The following is a 22,621-nucleotide window of genomic DNA, read 5'->3' on the forward strand; positions in this document are numbered from 1 at the left end:
TATCTATCTATCTATCATCTATCTATCTATCATCTATCATCTATCTCTATCATCTATCTATATCTATCTATCATCTATCTATCTATCTATCTATCTATCTATCTATCTATCTATCTATCTATCTATCTATCTATCATCTGCCTGCCTGCCTATCCCTGCATTCTAATCCAATCCTTGGCATCCCCAGAAAGGGCTGGGAAAGATCAGTCTGAAGCATTGGGTCCCTGCTGGTAGGCTGTGTAATTACTATTGGGACAGATGCAGTATGAGTCTGATTTGTATAAGGCAATGGTTCCCAAAACCTGTCCCCCATGGATCACCGGAAAATTGCTGAGGCAGACCACTTACTGATTTTTCTGCCTGTTGTAGTAATTTCATTAGATGCTGTATAATTTTTAATTTTAATTTTATTGCTTTTATTTATTATAATGTATTTTATTTTATTACAGTTTAATGTGTATGGAATTCAAGTTGCAATACAATAAGATATAATACCAGAAATAAAAGTAGCCATAAAAATACAATGAAGTATCAATATGAATATTTAATACAGACATGCCACAGACCACCTGAATGAAACTCATGAGCCATTGGTGGTCCATGGACCATATTGCCTGGTATAAGGGCTCTTCCTATGCTCCTAAAGAACCAGAAGAATATCACCTAGCATTGTCTTGCACAACTTGTGCATGGAAGCAAGCACAATGGACAAGTCAGACAATGGACTAGCCACATGCTGTGGTTGGCCACAGGCTGGACAGCTCTCCCCTTCCCGTCTTTGTAGTCCTGCACCAGAAGCCCAAACAGGAGTTTTATTGAGCCATAGACTAAGTCAGGCACCCCCAAACTTGGCCCTTCAGATGTTTTGGGACTACAATTCCCATCATTCCTGACCACTGGTCCTGTTAGCGAGGGATGATGGGAGTTGTAGTCCCCAAACCATCTGGAGGGCTGAGTTTGGGGATGCCTGGACTAAGTGATAAAAATCTGCATTCAGCGTAATGTGCTGGTGGATGCCCCTTTTTGTGAAGGCATCACAAAAAAAGCTCAAAGCTTTACATGGAAACAGTTGGTGTAGAACCCAAAGGTTTGCTTCACATGAGCAGAACTTCTCTCATGGGATGAGAAACGAGGTGGTTCTCACTGATGATGATGGTGATTTATTACATTTGTATTCTGCTCTATACCCATAGGTCTCAGGGCGGTTCACAAGATAAAAACACAGAATACGTAATCAAAATAAAAACAAAATGATTGTTTCTACATCCTCCTGAAAATCCCCTCTGGAACAATGTAGGAGGTGACATGGGGAAAGTAGGAAGGGAAACTGGGAAAATTCACAGGAAGAGCCTGTGCTGGCTCAAACTCCATTCTGCTAGGAGGAGGAGTCTTTCTAATCACGGATGGGGATTTCTGGATCCAACCCATACATTTCCTGCAGAAATAGGGAAAATCATTCATTCCACATCAACTGTTCGTAGCATTTGCATAATACCTATTCTTCCCATGAACTCCAAGCAGTGTCTATGTGATCCAGCACCAGTCTCTCAACAACCCAAGGGAGCAGCAGAAATCTTGAAACGTCTGATTAGCTAAAGGTCTGCTGAGCAGGGATCTGTATCCAGTTCTGGCTGGCTCAAGTTCAATACTTTGTCTATCATACATCACACTTGTACAGTGTGTATTCAGGTATCCAGCTGCCTGCTTTTCCTAATTTGGAAGACAAAAGATTGGAACAAATGATGTAAAATGCAGAATACTAAGGATTTATGAATGTCGTTGATTTTAGCATTTCCGGATGGTGGTTGCTGCCAAAGAGAAAGAAAAAGCAAGCCCAGGGTCATGTACTGGAACCATAACTATCAGTCTCCAGAATGAAAATGATGAGGCTCCTGTTTTTAGGTAAGCCTTTTCTGAGCTGTCTCCTTTGGCTTATGATTAGTTCATAGTTACATTTGGAGGTGTAAGAATTATGAAAGTATATACCTAATAATAATGGCACGCGCGTGGCGCTGTGAGTTAAACCACAGAGCCTGGGGCTTGCCGATCAGAAGGTCGCAGCTTGAATTCACATGACGGGGTGAGCTCCCGTTGCTTGGTCCTTGCTCCTGCCAACCTAGCAATTCGAAAGCACCTCAAAGTGCAAGTAGATAAATAGGCACCGCTCCGGCGGGAAGGTCAATGGTGTTTTCGTGTGCTGCTCTGGTTCACCAGAAGTGGCTTAGTCATGCTGGCCACATGACCCGGAAGCTGTACGCCAGCTCCCTCGGCCAATAAAGCGAGATGAGCACCGCAACCCGAGAGTCGTCCGTGACTGGACCTAATGATCAGGGATCCCTTTAACTTTACCTTTATACCTAATAATGTTCGTGTGAATAAGACAAATACATTTGAAAGCATGAGTATCATACCAGAACGCTCACCAGAGAACAAAGATGTCTGCCGTTGCACCCTTGGTGGCAAAGTGTAACATTTGTGATGTAGACTTGGTTGGGTTTGGTGCCTGATCATGTGGGAAATACTCCTGGTGGTACATTGAAAGATATGAACTACTGTGGTATTCCTTAAATGATAAAATTGGAGTAGGAAAGGGATGCTGATTGCTTTTAAAATAATTAAATAACCAGTATTTTAAAAAGAATTGTCACAGTTGTTTAAAACAGAGGTACTTCCCCCCTTCCAGAACATCAAAGCCCCTTTGAATAAACGTGTGGTTCCCTCAATATCCCCCTCCAAACATCTACCATCCCGGTGGGTCACTGAAGGAAAAGAAAGTGAGTGAGGGTTATGAATAAAATATGCATTAGAAACAAAACAAAAGAGTCAAGGGAGACATCTTGGATATCAGCTCTCTTCTGAAAGTGAAAAAAGACAGAATTTATTTTGCTCGCAGCTAGACAGAGATGTCAAGATAGATTAACTGTCATCTCAAACATATGTTAAGGGACCATTCAGAAGCAATATTATTTCGTCCACTATTTTAACAATGTATTCTTTGATGCAGTGTTCTTTTTGGGAAAATATGGGGTTCTGATATCAGAATGGTGTGTTTTCAGTTACCTTGGATTAATAATATCCAGGTAAGTATATTTAGATGACTGCCTTCCTTAATGGTCCATGCCATGACCAAAATACAATAAGGTCAGATTTCAGACTTCCTTATGGATTGATGAAAGGTGTTATACAGATTGCAGTATGTTCTAGAACAGGGAGTTGTGAAAAACCTTTTGGAACTACATAGCAATGGAGAGCAGAGCCAAAGGCAAATGTGGGTGGATCCAGTGCTTTTTTTTCTTTAAAAAATGTTTAGGGGTACTTTCATTTTGATTCAAGAAAATCACCATTTTGTAGTTCAAATCGGGAAAAATAAATACAAAGTACAAAGAACATGCATTACCTCATATTCACACAGCTGACAGCTCACAGTAACTTACACATTGGCATGAGGTTTCATCAGTAAAACACCACACATCCACATTCCACACTGCTTCACACATTAAATGCTCACTTCCGTCTGAGACTCAGGAAACACTGGGAAAGGAAATGAGGCCGCCATTGGGGGTAGCAAAAGAACTGACGATTCACTGTGCTAGAGAAGAAACTATTTTTTTAAAAAAAATTAGTTTCTTTTCCTGTTATATTCACAAAATGTTTAGGGGTATGCGTACCCCTGCATACCCACAGAAAAAAGCATTGGGTGGATCAATAGATATGGCACATACCTTGGTTCAGTAGTGTAATGGTTCTAAGGGATTGCTCGTGCGTAAGTTGCCGCCACTCTTGGCTAGGTTACCTGGTTGAACCCTTTCTGTCTGGACAGCCCTTCACTTCGTGGCTGTCTCAGTCGCTGGCAGAATCCGTCAGTGGGCGTTTCTTGAACTTCTTCCAGCAAAGAAGTTCTTTGACGCCAAGTCTCCTCCTACTCTCCCTGCGCGGAAGTCTTCTGCGCAGGGAGGGTGTGGGCAGCGGAGGACCCGTGCTCTCCCCGCTGGTCTCCGGTGAAGAGTCCTGGAGCCTCCTCTCTGATTCCCCCATCTGCCCCCCTTCTCCACTGGTGTTACGCTGATTTCCTTCCCCAGCAGATGGGCTGCCTCTCTCCCTACTGGGACCCTCTCCGGCATCCCTCTGGAGCCTTCCCTCCACCTCTAGTTCCGATGGCAGTTCCCTGACAAGTAGGCTACATTCCAGCTTTGCACACAAACAGGTCCTCTCCATCTTGGCAAGCAAGAAGCATCATTGCAGTTCAAGGACACAATCTAGGCAGCAAGAAATGCCCAAGGAAGCTTCAGAGTAGAGATGGCAAAGGGAGAGAGCAGGTATGGCCTGCTAAGAGCCCTGAAGGTCAAATAGAACGGGGGCCAAATGAGGCCCTTGAGTTTTTTCTCCATTGCATTGCATTTTCATTCTGCCCAGGCAGGCACTGGAAAACCTTCTGGACTCATGGGACCATTTATGAACAATAGGAACTGCTGCAGGCACCATGAACACCACACACTCATTCTCCCCACAAGTAATTAGGCTTTGAAAGTGCAGCTGAGGAGGCAAGAGTTAACCTTCCCGCCCCCAGTGGCACAGTGATCACTCCACACCCCCTTCCTACCCACCAATATGACTTGGAGCCAACACAAAGCCATTTTCAAGCCTGATTACAATGGAGGGCAAGCTATTTCTTTCTTTTTGGATGGGGTCACAGCTCTCCCCCCTCCCATTACCCCTTCTGTTGGCTATCATGGAAGGCTTCTTTTGAGCCAAATGTGGTGAGGAAGGTCTCAGCTGGGAACCAAAGGGATAATCTTTTTAAACCCAATGTGTGTGTGTGGGGGGGTGTCCTGTAGAGAAGTCACAGCTGTAACACCCCCACCAAAAAAACCCTCTGTATGGCAATCAAGCTTGGAAAAAAGGCTTCTTTCAATCCCAGGACCCTGTGGGCACCAGGGTCCATGGGCACCCATGAGGACCATGCTAGCAACTCGTGCTCTAAGGAGCGATATACAATACATGAGCCTGCCTTTTATCCTCATAACAGTCACTTTAGGCTAGGCTAAGGTCGGTAGTCTAAGAAGAAGGTTAGGCTAAGAGAAAACGATGGTCAAAGGTCACCCCATTTGAAAGCTTCTATGGACTGTGAAACTCTACCGCATGCCTCAAAAACAGTATGGTATATTGTACATGTTTCTGCATTATACGTGCTAGTGGTACATAATGAGGCATGGCTGCTTTTCCAGCCTCTGCGCCACTGTGTACCTTGATGGAGCTACAGTAAGGTGAGGCAGTGGCAAGCTTAGGGCCACATGGTTTTCCCAGCAGGATCACTTCCACCAATCTGGCACTCCCATTGGTGCACCTCAGCAGCCTTGACTTCACCGCCACCCGGTCCCAGCCCCATTGAGCTAAGTGGCAGTAGTGCTGCTGTCGTTGGCCACCTCCACACATTGTGCATATTTTAACCAACTTGATGATTTGGGCCAAAGCTTGAAGCAGTCTTTCCTTTTCCCACAGGAATTCATCTGTAATTCATATTACTATTTTGGAAGACCTGCCTTTTGGGACATCAGTGGCAAGACTGGTTGCAGTGGACAGAGATATAGGCGACAGAGTCTACTATGAATTTGTGGGCAACTACAGAGGTTTTGCTATTGATTCTGGTAAGGTAGAACTGGGAAAAATGCTTCCAAATCTAAGTTATGAAGAACAGCAGAATGCATATACTCAACCAGCCCAGCCCAACCTGTGGTACACTAAACCAAATAGACTCCAGCATCCATACATGGTGCTAGGTCCACCCCCACCTTGCATTCCAAGCAAGCAACACAACCAGGAGTTTTATCATGTCTCATTGGGCGGCCACCAAAAATGGCTGGTTTCATTTAACTTTGAAGTCTGCAACAAAAGGCTCCAGTGTCCTGAAAGAGGGTGGGAAGAATACAGGAAGCTACCTTATATAAGGCAGTGAGAATATTGTGAGAATAAAAGTGAGAATATTGGCCCATCTTGCCCAACTGGCTGCCTTATATTTTAAGAAAAGTGACATTATTGGCCCATCTTGCCCAAAGTTCTCCATTCTGACCAGGAGCAGCTCTGCAGAGTCTAGGGCAAAGGTGTCTCCCAACCTGGATGCCTGATTCTTTGAACTGGAGATGTCAGAGATTTAATCTGGGGCATTTCCCTACAATGTTTGTGCTCCAACACTCACTTCCAGCCTCTCCCCATAGACAGGGGCGTAGATAGCTGCTCCGGCACCCGGAGCAGTGGGGCGGGGTGATCCACACATGGGGGTGGCACGGCGATCCATGCACAGAGTCCGCCTGGCAGAAGCAAGCCCCACGCTGCCATTTCAGACAGCACAGGGCCCTAAGTCACCGCATCACTCCCAGGAGAGACACATGGCCCGGGCACTCTGCAGGCCCCTGCGGCGTGCCAATATGTCACCCCCCTCAAGGATGACACCCAGGGCGGGCCACACTCCCCTTCCCACGCACCTGCCCATAGACTCCAATATAGTGGAAAGGATTTTATTGTCAATTCCTTACTACAAATATTTGGTTCCCTTAATCATGAATTCTGGAAATTTTAAGCATGGGGGATTAGATGATGGACAATAGAGGGGATAAGAATATAAACATCAAAGGTCCTTAGTATTTAATTTAATACTGTGAGAGGACATTCTCAATAGATGTTGAGAGACTACAGTGGTACCTCGCAAGACGAATGCCTCGCAAGACGAAAAATGTGCAAGACGAAAGAGTTTTCCGTTTTTTGAGTCGTTCCGCAAGACGAATTTCCCTATTGGCTTGCTTTGCAAGACGAAACGTCTTGCGAGTTCTTGCGAGTTTGTTTCCTTTTTCTTAAAGCCGCTAAGCCGTTAATAGCCGCTAAGCCGCTAATAGCCGTGCTTCGCAAGACGAAAAAACCACAAGACGAAGAGACTCGTGGAACGGATTAATTTCGTCTTGCGAGGCACCACTGTATTTGGAGATCATAATAAACTATGCTATTTATAATATAATACTAATGTAAACTATAAAATACAAGCAAGTGATTGATTAATATGCTATGCTACAACGTGTTTAGATGCTTTTGATGTAAAATTAATGATTATGTTGAAACTGATATTTTTATGTATTTAAAACTTAATCTAAACCGCCTAATTGATACCTAATTGATAGCAGTGTAGTAATGCTATCAGCATGCCATGCCTAGCTCAAATAGGCAGATCAATGGGACTTGAATCCAATCTGATATAAACATAATTTCTATAAATTAAAGTTACCCACCTATCGAGGAAGCTTATACCTTATACCTTTGCCAATATGTTCTATTATCATTCCAAACTGGTCTCTTATATCTTGCTTCTGCTTCCATTACTTTAAAATGTTTTGCAGTGTCAATCAAGGCATTCTCTCCCCTACCCCCAATATATATATATTTTGGTACCTAGATACTGGTGAAATTACAACTACCTATCGTTTGGACTATGAAGACCACAGTTTCCCCCATAAAACTGCATTGGAAATCAGAGCTTTTGACAATGATCGTTTGCATTCTTCCACTGTTCTGCTGATTATCACACTGCAGGATGTAAATGATAATCCTCCATTTTGCACCCAAGACCTTTACATGTAAGTGTCTGAAGTACTTTCTATAGTCGTTGTTTTCAGTAGTAGAAAAAAAGTGCTCAATTTTAATTGTAAGGGTTGCCATATGTCTGTAAATATCAGCAGTGCCGTATTTCCACAAAAAACTCAACAACTTTGCCAAAATAATCTCAACACGGATTTTCACTGTTTGAAATATGGCAACCCTTTCATATCTAATAAACATGGAGTTCAGTTCTGACTTATCTGGGTGTTGCGAGCATGCCTGAGGTCATTTTTTTCCCATGTACATTTTCAGCTGTGCAGAAAAAAAATGTGACACTCTCCACAAATTCCAAGTTTAAAATCTTTGCTCATTTTGATTACTCTCAAATGTTCCTCCTCCCCCCCCCATGACATCAGCAGGCAGCCTGACCTGGCCATGCAATGTTGTGACATCCTGTTCACCATGGAGGTCCGGTTAGTGTAATCACCCTTGTTGATTAACCCAGAAGGGAGATTTCCAAGTAGAGGGAAACAGCCAAATGATCCAGCAAAGAGGCAGACCAAAAGCGCAATGGGAAATCAAGGAAGCAAACAAGCAAGCAAGCAAGTAGGGTGGTACATTAAGGAATCAATAATGGAGTAATTCTATAAGCAGATCAAGCTGTGTCTCCCCAGAATGAAGATCTTAGCTGGAGCCAACAGAATTATAAGGCCAGATGTGTTTTTCTGGATCCATTACGTGACCTGATCTCTGGTAGATTGCACACTGAAGTACTACCTCCGGCCATCTGCACTAATGTAGAACTCAAGGAATCGGGTTAAAGCTCCTACATGCATGCTTCCAGAGTGATGTGGGGAGCAGAGATCCTGGTTTAAAATCCCTGACACTTTACAGGAGGAAGCAGGAACAATCCAAGGAGAAAAGGTGCCACAGAAGAAAAATGGTTTATGCACTGTAAATGTTCAACCTCTTCAATCTGAATGTGTTGTCTGGCACTTTCAAACCAATTTCAAGCACGGCATTTGGGGAAGCAGTATTGGCTACTAGTTGACACTGCAAAACCCAAATATCAAAGCAAGTCCAAGAGTATTCAGTGAAGCCAAAGTTCTGAATGTAGGATGTTCACTTAAAAAAAAAGCATGATCAGGGGTGTAGGAAAGGGGGGGGCAGGGGGCGGTCCGCCCCAGGTGCCATCATGGAGGGGGGTGACAAATTATCAAGGAACAATTGCTGCCCTACTAGGGTGGTTCATAATTATTATTTTTTGAAAATGTCTGCTCTGAAGGTCTTATCTTACTACACTAGGGATTATATAGCTATATATGAAATTTCATGCATATCAGTTAATATCTTGACCCTCCTCCATGAAAATAGCTGTTTACTTGGCCGTTTTCCTATATGGTGAAGGCTGAAATTTCAATTCAGTGGAGCAGGGTCAAGATATTAACTGATATGCATGAAATTTCAGATATAGCTATATATATATATATATTTAAAGAAAATTTATTAAGGTTTTTTAAAATACAAATGCATAAATAACAACCAACTTCATTTACATAGCATACTTTCATCACTTATTTGGACTCCCTCACGTCTCCCGCACCCACTTACATCGTAAATAAAAATTTTTCAAACAAATTATCATCTTGTTTAGAATCTTATATCCCTTCATTTCAATACAATCTAACAGTTCTCTAACAAAAGAGAATATGTAATCTTCTTAATCTCACTTATCGTCAAATTAAAATCTAATTTAGTGGTGGACAGTTATTTATGATCAGCATCCTTCTTAACATTCAGCCAAGTTACAATGTTTTTGTAGGTATATCTTGAATTTCTTCCAGTCTTCTTCAACCCTCTCTTCTCCCAGGTCTCGGATTCTGCCAGTCATCTCAGCTAGTTGCATATAGTCCATCAGCTGCATCTGCCATTCTTCCAGTGTGGGTAGATCTTGAGTCTTCCAATTCTTAGCAATAAGTATCCTTGCTGCCGTTGTTGCATACATAAAAAATGTTCGATCCTTCTTTAACACATTCTGGCCGACAATGCCCAGAAGGAAGGCCTCTGGTTTCTTGGTAAAGGTATACTTAAATACCTTTTTCAACTCATTATATATCATTTCCCAGAAGGCCTTCACTTTAGGACAAGTCCACCAGAGGTGAAAGAATGTTCCTTCATTTTCCTTACATTTCCAACATTTATTGTCAGACAAATGGTATATTTTGGCAAGTTTAACTGGGGTCATGTACCATCTATATATCATTTTCATTATATTTTCCTTCAGAGCATTACATGCAGTGAAGTTCAACCTAAATTTCAGATATAGCTATATAACCCCTAGTTTTGTAAGATAAGACCTTTCAAACAGGCATATTTTTTTTTAAAAAAAATTTTATGAACCACCCTACTGCCCCACCCTCTGCTGGGCTTCCTGGGTCCTGGAAAGTCGGCCTATGAGAAGAAAATGAGACGAGGCCAAGTCGATTAGGCCTTGCCTTGCCTTCGCCCCGCCCCCTGCACGCAGCCGATTTTTCATGATTTTATTGCTGTGGTTTGTTTGTTTGTTTGTTTTGTTTTGGTGAACCACTTTGCAGGTTTTTTAAAATAAATTTTATGAAATAAATAAACAATAAATATAAATAAAACAAAACAAGCCAAAACACAATCCATCCTGTAGATTTAAGTATCAGTCCATTGTCGCCTACTTGTTATCAGAGGCCCAGAATCCACATTCCTTTGTAAGAAAATATGAAATAATATTAAACCATTTTTGCAGGCAAAAAAAAAGAAAACAAAAAAAAATCACAATGTGTGTGTGTGGGAGGGGGGGTGACAAGAAATTTTCTGCACCGGGTACCACCTGAACTTCTTATGCCTCTGTGCATGATGTCCTGTTTTTATCATAGGTATGTCAATTAGAGTTACATGCATGTTCTCTATGGATTTTCTCATTTATAGCATTGAGGTGCCTGAAACAATTGCTATTGGGACTCCCTTGTACACCTTAGAGTGTGGAGATAGAGATGGAACACCTCCCAACAATGTTCTCACCTTCACACTGGATGATTATTCCAATAATTTTTTCACGCTAGCTGCCAATGAAATCAAAGTATGTACTATCACAAAACACTTTTGTGTGCACTTTACTGTGCACAAGTGTGTGTTAGCCAACTAGATTGTAGCTTTTAACTATGCACATTTTAAAAATATAACTCCAGTCTGATTGTTAATTACAATGTTAATTGAAAGACAATTTGTGTTGACATAGATATTAATACAGAAGGGTAGGTGCTTGACTATGCAGAACTAAGAGATCACGGTGGTATGGTTTGTGACAGTAATTCTGCGCTGAACAGCTCTTGAAAACCAACACCAAAACATCTGACCCAGATATGCATCTACATAGTTTGGTCACTTGTCATTTTATTATATAACACTTGGAAATTGAATGTGTGAACTATCTCCTTGGGGGGGAATGTAAATGGTTGGAGGTGACATGATGCTGTCATCCATGGTGTTAGATCTGTAATGACTTTTTCACTCATGTGGACATCATTTGCTGCTGCAGTCATCAAATGACAAAGCAGGAAAACCACAATATCCCAACTTGTATTTATTCTAGTCTCGTTGTTCTTAAGCTGGTTTTTCTCATGCACCACTTAAAAATTGCTGTAGTTCTTGGTATACCAATTAATGGTTTTTTCTGCCTGTTGTAGCAATTTTAATGAGTGCTGTACTAAATCATAGAATTGTAGAGTTGGAATGGACCATCAAGTCCAACCCCCTGCAGCCTAGAATAGCATTAACTTTTTTTGCTGCTGCATCACACTCTTGATTCATATTAAGCTTGTGGTCTACTAAGACCCCTAGATCTTTTTCACACGTACTACTGGCAAGCCAGGGGTTCCACGTTTTATATTTGTACAGCTGCGTAATTTAGAACTTTACATTTCTCTCTATTGAAATTCATTTTGTTAGCTTGGGCTCAGTTCGCCCAATAGCAAAATCTGTGTACAATTGATATATAAAATTCCTTCCCAGTAATTCACAAATGAATTAATGTTTCATTAAAAAGGTATTTTTTAAAAAATCATTTCCCTATAGGTTGGTCCTCAGCACCTAAACTGTGATTCTGATCTGTTTGCCGCAATGCAGTTCAAGCATATACTGATGATCCAAGTTTCTGATGGTGGTGAGCCACCACAAACAAGTAAGTTGTCATGAACATGTGGAAGACCTAGATTTATCTAGATACATGTGAGGGAAGATCACCCTCTCAACAAAGACCCTCTTACCCCAGGAATCTGGGGCTGGACAGGTTTCTGCTTACCCACCATGAGTTTGGGGGGATACAATAAAAATATCTTCACTGACATAGAAAGGCATAAAGCCACATGAAAAGGAAATGTTTTCAATCCTTCTCCCAAATCACTGGGATTGGAGTGCCCTGGGAAAACAATTCACTGTCATTAAAAACTGAAATAAAAGATTCCCCCTACCTGTCAACCCCCCCCCCACAAGACGCATAGCTCTTGCCACCCACATTTTAATTCTGGCTCATTCAGTAAAATCTCGTAATAATAGTTGTTTTTGAAGCACTGATCTGGCATTTATAAAAGAGCAGTTGAAGGTTTTGTGGACTGAAAACAGGGCTTTCTCTGGGATCAGAATTTTTGGAGAAGGACTGAAAAGGGGGAAACCTTGTAGGCATCTAAACTATCTTCCATCAACTAGATTTGTCTTCCTTCCATATTCTTTCCTTCCCATGAATCCCAGTCTTGCTCTCTTCTCCAACACCATAGGATCCAATTTCATCGCTGTATGCCAGGCACACCCTAAAACCTCAGTCTTGCAGCAATATTAGCCAAAAAGGGAATATAAAAAATATGATACCCCACCGAAAACTCTTGGCACTTTTGTTATCAGAAAAATGCAATCTCAATCAGAGTGTAACTCTCATTATTCTATCATTAGTATGAAAACAAATATTTTTGTTTCTACCACTACCCTTGCTGGTGATGGGAACATAGATGATTAAATGTTTGTCCTAATTCAGTCACCTCTCCACTCTCAATGGCAAGCCTTTATGCCCCTCCCCAAATTAGCAGAATCATAGGAACCCCCGTACTCTTCTCCCCACACCTGCTGTACAGCACTAAGGGAACATCCAAGAGCGATGGGAATCTCAGTCACGTTGGGAATTTCATAGAAGGACTACCTACAGAGGCTTTGTGGTCTGCATGAAGGGCTAAAAAGAAGAGTGGGCCACATTGCTTGCTTGTTTAAGAGCAATGTGTTATTTTGTATTTTGTGATGTTTATTTGTAAATATGTTAAGACTGTTTTGCAGTGAAGCTTTGAAACTCATTCTTGTGGTGGAGAGCAAATTCATTTCTATTTTGCACAAGGTCCAGATCAGGGATTCTTCATTTGCAGCAGCTCTAACAAACAGAAGGGTCTGTGTTCTAGGGACATAAAAGGAGGGGGACAGCTCACAGCTAGGACGATGTGATGGGATAATGAGCTGCTTGTGCGTAAAAGCTTAATCCCTCTGAGGTTTGGCTGGTCAACCAAACCCAGGCACTAATGGAGCCCCCAAAGCATGGCTCCGTCAGTCGCTGGTAGACAGGGGCGCCGACTTATAAAAAATATTGGGGGGGCGGGGGCCCATACCGACTTATAAAAAATATTGGGGGGGGGCCCAAGACCTCCAAACCGCTGCTGCTGGGGGAACGAAAGGGGCGAGCCCCGGGCTGCCCCGACCTTAAGTGAACCTGTGAGGGCCCGCCCTTTGCGGCAGCCGATTGGCTGCCGCCGTGGGCGGTGAATATTAATGAGCTAGGGGGAATTAATGAGCCAGCCGCACGAGATTGTTGATGGGTCGAGAGCCCGCAACCCCACCCCCTCTCTAGATCGGGAGTGGCTTTCTTTTAACTCATTACTGAATGTATTTTAAAAGGTAACTATCGTCAAACAAGGAAAATAAAAAATACCAACATAATTTTGTGATTTTACAAAGCATAATATAACTAATAATTTTCTTAAATTATTGGGGGGGCATAGCCCCCCAAACGAATTTTTGAGGGGGCTCGGGCCCCCTCAGGCCCCATGGAGTCGGCGCCTATGCTGGTAGAATCTGACAGTGGGCGTCTACGGAATTTACTCCAACATAAAAGCTGTTTGACGGACATGCGCCTTCGTGACTCTCTGCGTGACAGTTTCTGGCGAGGGGTGGGAGTTGCTAACGGGGGTCTTGATACCTCTGCACTATTCTCACTAGAAGTATCCCAGAGCCTTCCCTCCGATTCCCCTTCCGCTGGAACTCCTGCGCTCCCCCTGCTGGTTCCTGCTTCTGCTGTAGGGTCTCTCCTATTCTCCTGGAGCCTTTCCCCCATCTCTCTCTCTGATGGCAGTTCCCTGACATCCACCTCCCCCCCAGGGCCCCCTTCACCCCCCGCCTCCTCTCCCACTGGCAGTGAGGGCGGAAAGCCCCTGAAGGAACTCTCCTCGTCGTCCGAGGATTCAAACACTTCTAGCCATGGCGTACCGTCTCTCTCCCCGTCTTCCTCTTCTTCGTCGAAGTCGGCTTCCTCACCCACCCCTGACTCTGGGAACCCTTCAAACTCTCCTTCCTCATCGGTGGTCCCAAAGTGTTCCCTTCTAAATCGTGCCACGGGTTGCGGTTTTTTTGGGAAACGCCGATGAAATGTTTCTATTAAAACCTCGTTGTTGACTACCTCCGCGGGTACCCAAGTGTTTTCCGACTCTGCTTCCCCCTCCCATTCTACCAGATATTCCACCTGATTCCCCTTCCACCTGGAATCAATGATTCCTGCCACGTTCATGTCGCGTTCTCTCTCTTCTATCACGGGCGTTTGGGTGACCTCTCTCTCACGCTCCCCCCACTCACGTCCCTCTCGGTACGGCGACAGTAATGACCTGTGAAATACTGGGTGCAATTTCATGTGACTGGGCAGTCTGAGTTCGAATGCTACTGGGTTGACCTGCTGTATGACCTCAAAGGGTCCCAATCTTTTGGGTCTCAGTTTCTTACACCCTCCCTTGAACGGTAGTCCCTGGGTGGATAGCCACACCCGGTCTCCCACCCTTATAGTTTCACCTTCCCTCCTGTTTCTGTCTGCTTGTTTTTTATATTCTTCCTTGGCTCTCTCTAAGTTAAGTTGAAGCTGACGGTGGATCGCTTCCATCTCTTCAACAAAATGTTCCGCCGCCGGCACGCTCCACCTCTCCCCTCCTTCTCCTGGAAATGCCCTGGGATGACACCCATAATTTGCCAGAAAGGGACTCATCCCTGTGGACACGTTCTCCGCGTTGTTGTAGGCAAATTCTGCCAGAGGTAACTTATCTACCCAATCATTTTCTCGGTCCTTTACATAACACCTCAGGTATTGTTGTAAAATCCCATTTGCCCTTTCCGCTTGCCCATTTGTTTCTGGGTGCCGGGCAGTGGAGAAATTGATTTCCACGTGCAGTAAGCTCATAAGCTTCCTCCAGAACCTGGAAGTAAACTGTTTCCCTCGGTCGCTGACCACCCTCAAGGGGGCGCCATGCAACCTGAAAATATGCTCTACGAACAACTTGGCGGTTTCCTCCGCTGTGACCGCATGTGAACAGGCTATAAAATGACACATCTTAGTTAGTAGATCTACCACCACCATGACAGCCGTCTTGCCCTTGGATTTTGGCAGATCCGTCATAAAATCTATGGAGACTGCCTCCCATGGCCTTTCTGGTGTGGGTAAGGGTTGTAAGAGCCCCGCTGGCGCCGCCCTCTCCCCTTTCGCTCGCTGGCACCTGTCGCAACCCCTGACATATTCCCGTACGTCCTCCCTCACCTTGGGCCACCAAAACTCCCTGGTAACCAACCACATGGTTTTGTGCTGTCCAAAATGCCCCGCTGTGGGGCTGTCATGCAACTGCTTGAGTACTCTGCCCCTCAGTTCCCCATCGGGTATGTACAGTGCCCCTTTGTAATACAGTGCCCCGTTCTTTTCTTCAAACCCCCCTGTGTTCTCCTCTGTCCTCCTGAGCTCTCTGAGTTTCCCTTGGGCGTATTTGTCGTTCTCCGTACCCTCTAACAGTTCTCTCTGCCCCACCAATGCTGCCCCACACACCCAGCGGTCTTCAGGGATTACATGCCTTGCCTCAGGCGCGCCCTCCCCCTCTAAGTACTCAGGTTTTCTGGAAAGAGCGTCCGCCCTTACGTTCTCAGAGCCTGGCACGTAACGAATCTCAAAGTTGAATTTGGAGAACTCCTGGGCCCATCTCACTTGTCTCTGGTTCAGCACTCGGGCTGTTCTCCAGTACTCCAGATTTTTGTGGTCAGTCCGGACTTGAACCTTGTGCTGCGCCCCAATCAGCAAGTGCCGCCATCTCTGGAATGCTTCATGAATGGCGAGCAGTTCTCGGTCGTATACTATGTAGTTCCTCTCGGATTTGTTCAACTTCCGCGAGAAGAATGCACACGGTCTCCATTCAGATGTATCTTTTCCCGGCTGGAGAAGCACGGCTCCCACTGCTCGGTCTGACGCGTCAGTCTCCACTCTCATTGGTTGCTGTAGATCCACGTGCAAAAGTTGCTCCTCCGACGCAAACGCCGCCTTTAAGCGTTCGAACGCCCGCTGCGCTTCTTCCGTCCAAGCAAATTTTTTCTTGCTGCTAAGACAATCCGTGATGGGCGCTGTTAAATGGGCAAAGTTTTTGATGAACTTTCTATAGAAGTTTCCGAAGCCCAGGAACCTTTGCACGTCCTTCTTGGTCCTTGGTGTTTTCCATTCCAGTACCGCTTGAACCTTGCTGGGATCCATGGCCAACCCCTTGTCAGACAACCGGTACCCCAGGAATTCCACCTCCCTGGTATGAAACTGGCACTTCTCCAGTTTCACCCACAGCCGATTTTCTCGCAGTTTGCTCAGTACTTCTCTAACATCTCACACATGCTGCTCCTCATTCTCTGAGTACACCAAGACGTCATCTAAGAACGCTACGCAGTTCTTGTAGAGCAATGGCCCCAGGACGTGATTCATGAATGATTGAAAGCAGGCCGAACCCTCTTGTAGTCCGAAAGGCATAACTAAGTACTCAAAAGCCCCCAAGGGGGTGAACGTAGTGGTCTTCCACTCATCCCCCTTCCTCACACGTATCAAGTTGTATGCCCCCCTAAGGTCCAGCTTGGTAAAAATTTTCCCTTTTCTCACCCGTGTCAGAATATCATCAATTCTAGGCATAGGGAAAGTCACTGGTTCTGACACAGCATTTAGGGCCCTGAAATCACACACCAGCCTGGGTTTACCCGTCTTCTTTTTGTCCACAAAGAACACTGGGCTGCCCCTCACCGCTCGTGACTCTCTGATGAAACCTCGCTTGAGGTTCTTGTCAATGAATTCCCTTAACTCCTGCATCTCACTGTCTGACATTGCATACAGCTTGCCCACTGGCAATTGTGCTCCTGGGAGTAAGGTAATTTGACAGTCAAATGGTCTGTGCGGTGGCAGTTTATCTGCTTCCTTTTCGCTAAAGACGTCAATCAAGTCAGCATATTGTGGTGGCACCTTCCCCTTGTCCGTCACTTCCATCCCTGCTAGAGTGGCCCTGGCCCCTGCCTGACCCTCTCCCTCCTTGCAGTGTTCTAGGCAATGTGCTGATCCAAAGGAAACCACTCTCTGATGCCAGCCTACTAGCGGATCGTGTAGTGCCAGCCAGCTCATTCCCAAAATAATAGGAGCTCCTCCCAAGGTGGCTACGTTAAACGCTATCAGTTCTGTGTGTCTTGCCACCCTCATAATCATTGGTACAGTCTGTTGGCTCACTTCACCTCCCAACAGTTCCCTCCCATGGTGGTCACCTGCAAAGGCTTACTTAATGGAATAGTCTGTATCTGGTGTTCAGCTGCAAACTCCTTACTCATGAAATTACAGGAGCTGCCTGAATCCAATAGCGCTTTTATCTTTAGTGGGTGTCCGTTTGACAGTTCCAGCAACACCTCTATCACAAGCGCTGGTCTTGGAGGCTCCGGCGTGGGCACATTCACTACTCCCTGGCCTGGCTGCTGTGCCCTGATGTTGGCAGCCAGGCGTTGGCTTTTACTTGCTCCTCGGTTTCTCCTTCCTCCTTCCCCCCAACAGTTCCCGCCATCCCTTGCCATTCCTTCCTCTGCGGACAGACTCTGGCAAAGTGCCCTAGCTGTTGGCAGAGATAACATCTCTTGGCACTCTTTCCCTCCTTCTTCCGCCCTTCACTGGTGTTTGAAACTGCGCGCGCGCTGTTCCAAATTCCATCGGCTCTGCTGGCGGGAAAGACTGCTCTGGAATCTCTGGAATGCGGAAGTCCTTCCAACGTTCCCCTTTCCCTTTCCGCTTTTCCAAAGCCCTTGCTTCTAGACGCGCTCCTATGGCCAGCGCAGATTTAGTCAGCTGATCCATAGACTCTGCCCTGGGCGCCCGGGAAAGTTCATCTTTCACTGCCGGAGAGAGCCCTTCTTCAAACATCATATGAATAGGTTCACTTGCCAGATCCCACCCCAGTCTATGAATCAGCATAGTGAACTCAGTCCAGTACTCACGTACAGATCGGCTCCCCTGTTTGCACGCCATTAACTGCCTGCGCACCTCCCCCTGCTCATTCTCGCTGGAAAACATCAGGTCCATGGCGCGAAAAAACTTCCTCGTGTCCTTTAAGATATCATTATTGGCTGCCATCAGGGGTCGGACCCAGTCCTTCGCCCCTCCCTCTAGATGGCTAATCACGTACGCCACTCTAGAGCTCTCATCGGGGAAGTCATCAAACAGTAGATTGAGAGCATATTGCATCTCCGTTCTAAAGGCTTGATAGTTCCTGGGATCCCCCCCAAATTTCTGCACCAATCCAGGCACCTTTCTGGCAAGTGGGGCGGTTTTCCCCTTATCCGCATCTTGAGCCCTCCTCTCCTCGAGCCTCGCCGTTTGCAGCGCGAGCTGGACCTCCAACGCCCTGTACCTTTCTTCCAGGCTTGGACCTGCTCCAGCTCCAGCTCCTGCTCCTCCGGTTCCGGCTGGTTCGCTCATGATGCCCTCTGCTTGCACAAGCCGCTTTCAAAGTCTGTCAGATTGCTGTGATGGGATAATGAGCTGCTTGTGCGTAAAAGCTTAATCCCTCTGAGGTTTGGCTGGTCAACCAAACCCAGGCACTAACGGAGCCCCCAAAGCATGGCTCCGTCAGTCGCTGGTAGAATCTGACAGTGGGCGTCTACGGAATTTACTCCAACATAAAAGCTGTTTGACGGACATGCGCCTTCGTGACTCTCTGCGTGACAGTTTCCGGCGAGGGGTGGGAGTTGCTAACGGGGGTCTTGATACCTCTGCACTATTCTCACTAGAAGTATCCCAGAGCCTTCTCTCCGATTCCCCTTCCGCTGGAACTCCTGTGCTCCCCCTGCTGGTTCCTGCTTCTGCTGTAGGGTCTCTCCTATTCTCCTGGAGCCTTTTCCCCATCTCTCTCTCTGATGGCAGTTCCCTGACAGACGACAAGTGCAAAGACTGTATAAATAAGCCCTCTGACTACTAAGCAGTGCAATCACCACTGAAGGCTTTTCACGGTGTGTTTTTTTAAGATGCCAGCCAGGGCCACTAACAGGCCTTGGCAGGATTAGATGTCCACAGCAAAACTGCAACTTCTATTGTTCTCCTGTTGACTGGGCAGAGGGACCAAGATGGGAGATGGGAAAAGAGAAGGGAGGTATACCACCTACCCCTTTTGAAGCCCTCAAGGAAGATCCAGCTGATTTGGGGAATCATTCAGCAGCCACTCTGGCCCATTAGGTAGGCAAGACCTAGCTGACACACCTGGCTGCTGAATTTTAATCCTTCTGATTCCAGTAGCCCTTTTTCTGTCCAAGCCTAGGCACCTTCATGGCAGTCAGATCATAATCCTTTAGCAATGCAGTGCAGACAATCTATGAGGCAAAGTTCTCCAACAACATTCTTTGAAACTTGTTTATTGCTCATCTTCTTTTTTTAAACCTCATTTCAGGCACAATAAGGGTTATTGTGAAAGTAACCTGTACTAATGAAATAGATCCTCATACTGGCACAAATATATTCCGCGTGCTTGAAAACAGCAGCATTGGCACTGTGGTTGGAAGAGTCGCCTTTACAGACGAAGACTGGCCATTCAATAATTTGAAGTACACACTCGTTGGCGATGGTGCAGGACATCCTCCTAAATTTTATATAGAACCAGATACAGGTACTGCCAATTCTTTTAAAGGCTTCTCTGCTCAAGAGGATTGAATGCCACAGGAAGAAAATTTGCCTTAGCTTTCATCCAGCATTTTACTGGAGTTAAGAAAAGAACATGGTTTTAGGCAAGATTCAGTCCTGGACCTTACTAAAGTGGTCTTGGTTCTAAACTGGTGTCTGTCATCAGTCATGGACCAGATAAGGGTGAACAAATTGAAACTTAATCCAGACAAGACAGAGGTGCTCTTGGTCAGTCAGAAGCCATAACAGGGAATAGGGATTCAGCCTGTGCTGGATGGAGTAACACTCCCCCTGAAGACACAGCTTTGCAGTTTGGGCTCCTGGACTCAGCCCTGATCCTGGATGCCCAGGTCTCTGCTGTTGGCATTTGCACAGTTAAAGCTAGTGCACCAGCTGCGCCCATTCCTTGAGATGCCCAATTTGGCCAAGTGACACACGGCTCAGTTACATCATGTTTGGATTACTGTAATGTGCTCTATGTGGGGCTGGTGCCATGCTGCTATTTTTATTGACATTCTTTGTATGTTTTAAATAGATTTTATATATTAAATAGTTTTAATTCTATTGAGGTTTCATATTTTAATGATTTTTTTCTTTGTTTTTAGTGATTCTTGTTTTCATCATTAAGCCACCTTGAAAAGGCAGGGTGAAAATAAATCTGTCATGTGTGCTGTTCTGTAATGTTTATCATGCTGTAACATCATTTTATCTGATCCAGGATTTTCTGGTGCTACCTAGTGAAGAGATGGGGAACCTGTGGCTTTCCAGATGTGGTTGGACCACAACTTCCACACCCCTTGATTGTTAACCATGGGCTGATGGGAGCTGAAAAGCCACAGATTCCTCCTCTCTGACCACAGTCAATGAGATTTGCCATCCCATTGCTTTAGTAAGATGCGGAATCCTGCCATGCTCTTGCCTAAAATGTGGCGAAGGATCCAGTGCCACATAGGCCCCCCTTCTGCTCTTTGCCCTGCCAGCCCCCTCACCCCTCATAAAAAAGGCCTTCATGGAAATTTACATTAGTACAAGACTTTGCATCTTCTATATGTGAGCTTATGCAAAATCCACTGAGATTTGAGGATGCTGTCCAAGCAGCTTTCAAGCATCTCTTTTGTTCTCACAAAACAAAGTTTTAAAGGATCCCATTATTGGTACACTAAGGTTGATTAATGTATTTTTCTGCTCAAAAAAATAGAAATGTATTTTTTTTTAATGATTTAATGGTGTGTGTGTCCATGCCAGGCGTTATAAAAGTTTTGAACATGCTTGATAGAGAAAGTGAGTCTCAGTATTTTCTCTGGGTGAAAGCTATTGACCTGGACAATGATATTGAACCAGACCCCGTCCGGCAGAGATCCAGCATTGCTATGGTCACAGTCTACATTCTGGTAAGTAAAGGGTTTGTTATGGGAAGTTTGGAGCATTTGATTCTATATGTATCTGTTGTAAAGTTCATCAGGTAGACAGAGAGCAAAGGCTTGATTACCTAGTTCCAAGGTGATGGGAAGACGACAGCTTACTCTATTAATCCCTTCATGCATTAATTAGATGTAAGCATGTTGGCTATATGATGCTAGTTATCCCCCAGTTTTAATGATGATTGTTTTCAAATTGTGGGTTTTCTTATTTTATTATAAGCCATTCTGACAGCATTGCTGAAGGGTGACCTAAAAATATAGTAAATAAATAGCCTCTAGGAAACTCACAGTACGAGAGCAATGGCTACCCCTCTCTTAATTGGTCCTCAGCATCTCATACATAGAGATACATCACCTCTGGATGTAATGTTTCAATTTAATTATTGTGACTGTTAGCCCTTAAAGGCCTATCTTTGCACGCCTGATGCCATTTCTCCCTATAACAGAAAACAGAAACATTTCTGCATGTCCCATATAAAGCTACTATTAAGAAAATGCATTATTGTACGTATGTTGAATCCGACACAGTGATGACATTGTAGCACGAGTGAGCAATATGGCAGGGTATTTATTCTACAATGTTTATTTAACAGACAATAACCATGCCTCCTTTTGCATTATACAATATGGGAATTGGGGACTGGCAATTTATTGTGTCAAACTACATCAGTGACCCAGCAGAGGCTTTGGGGTGTGTGTGCTTTGTTCCTTTAACAGAAAGCAGCATTTTAGAGACAAGAAATATTCATTAGGGGAAATTATGGCATTGTTAAAGGATTTGCTTTTAAGCTCACACGATCAGTCTGCTTAAAGTCAGCTTTCGCCTTATTTGAAGTTAATGGCTCAATATAAATCAGTGTCAGAGGAGGATGTGGAGCCCAGCTCACTCTAAACTGACAGCTGAAGTAGCCATTTGCCTAAAAGTTATAACCAAGTATTATGCAGAGACACAAGGCACAAATTAGATTTAATTAATTACATGAAAAATTGAAGCAACACCCCTGTACCAAATAACTTCAGCTCCTCTTTTCATTTATTTGCTTGTTTGTTCATTCTTCATTATATTCCTTAAGGATTATTATATGCAATTGGGTGAGAACAGAAAAATGAGTTGGACATTTAGATTACATGCTGGGGAACACTCTTCCAGCAAAGAATCAGCAGACATTCTCACTTGCGAATTTCAGGCATCTCTTAAAGGACTCAGCTACATTAGTAAAAACACACGCACAATGTTCTGAATGCATTATAAACACACAACACCAGATGGTGCCAGACAGCAAAAACATTTTCTATGTGATTGTCACATAGCGTTTTTTTCTTTTATTACAATGATTTAATTTCTGACTTATTTATAGCGGGG

At 44.5% G+C, this 22,621-nt stretch overlaps 1 protein-coding gene across 1 annotated transcript in view; it reads left to right on the forward strand.

The window, feature by feature from the left end:
- The window catches only part of LOC309379817 (cadherin-related family member 4-like), a gene marked incomplete at its 5' end in the record, with an annotated part of 63,180 nt that overhangs the window by 15,299 nt on the left and 25,260 nt on the right, over nucleotides 1–22,621 (forward strand). Inside the window, 7 exons of the mRNA XM_081929270.1 lie at nucleotides 1,790–1,902; nucleotides 5,500–5,645; nucleotides 7,439–7,619; nucleotides 10,540–10,690; nucleotides 11,686–11,791; nucleotides 19,608–19,823; nucleotides 21,083–21,228. Of these exons, the coding sequence (XP_081785396.1) occupies nucleotides 1,790–1,902; nucleotides 5,500–5,645; nucleotides 7,439–7,619; nucleotides 10,540–10,690; nucleotides 11,686–11,791; nucleotides 19,608–19,823; nucleotides 21,083–21,228 (1,059 nt within the window). The remainder of the gene's footprint in view (nucleotides 1–1,789; nucleotides 1,903–5,499; nucleotides 5,646–7,438; nucleotides 7,620–10,539; nucleotides 10,691–11,685; nucleotides 11,792–19,607; nucleotides 19,824–21,082; nucleotides 21,229–22,621) is intronic.

Source organism: Podarcis melisellensis (assembly GCF_964234715.1).
Source record: "Podarcis melisellensis genome assembly, chromosome: 10".
Lineage (NCBI taxonomy): Eukaryota > Metazoa > Chordata > Lepidosauria > Squamata > Lacertidae > Podarcis > Podarcis melisellensis.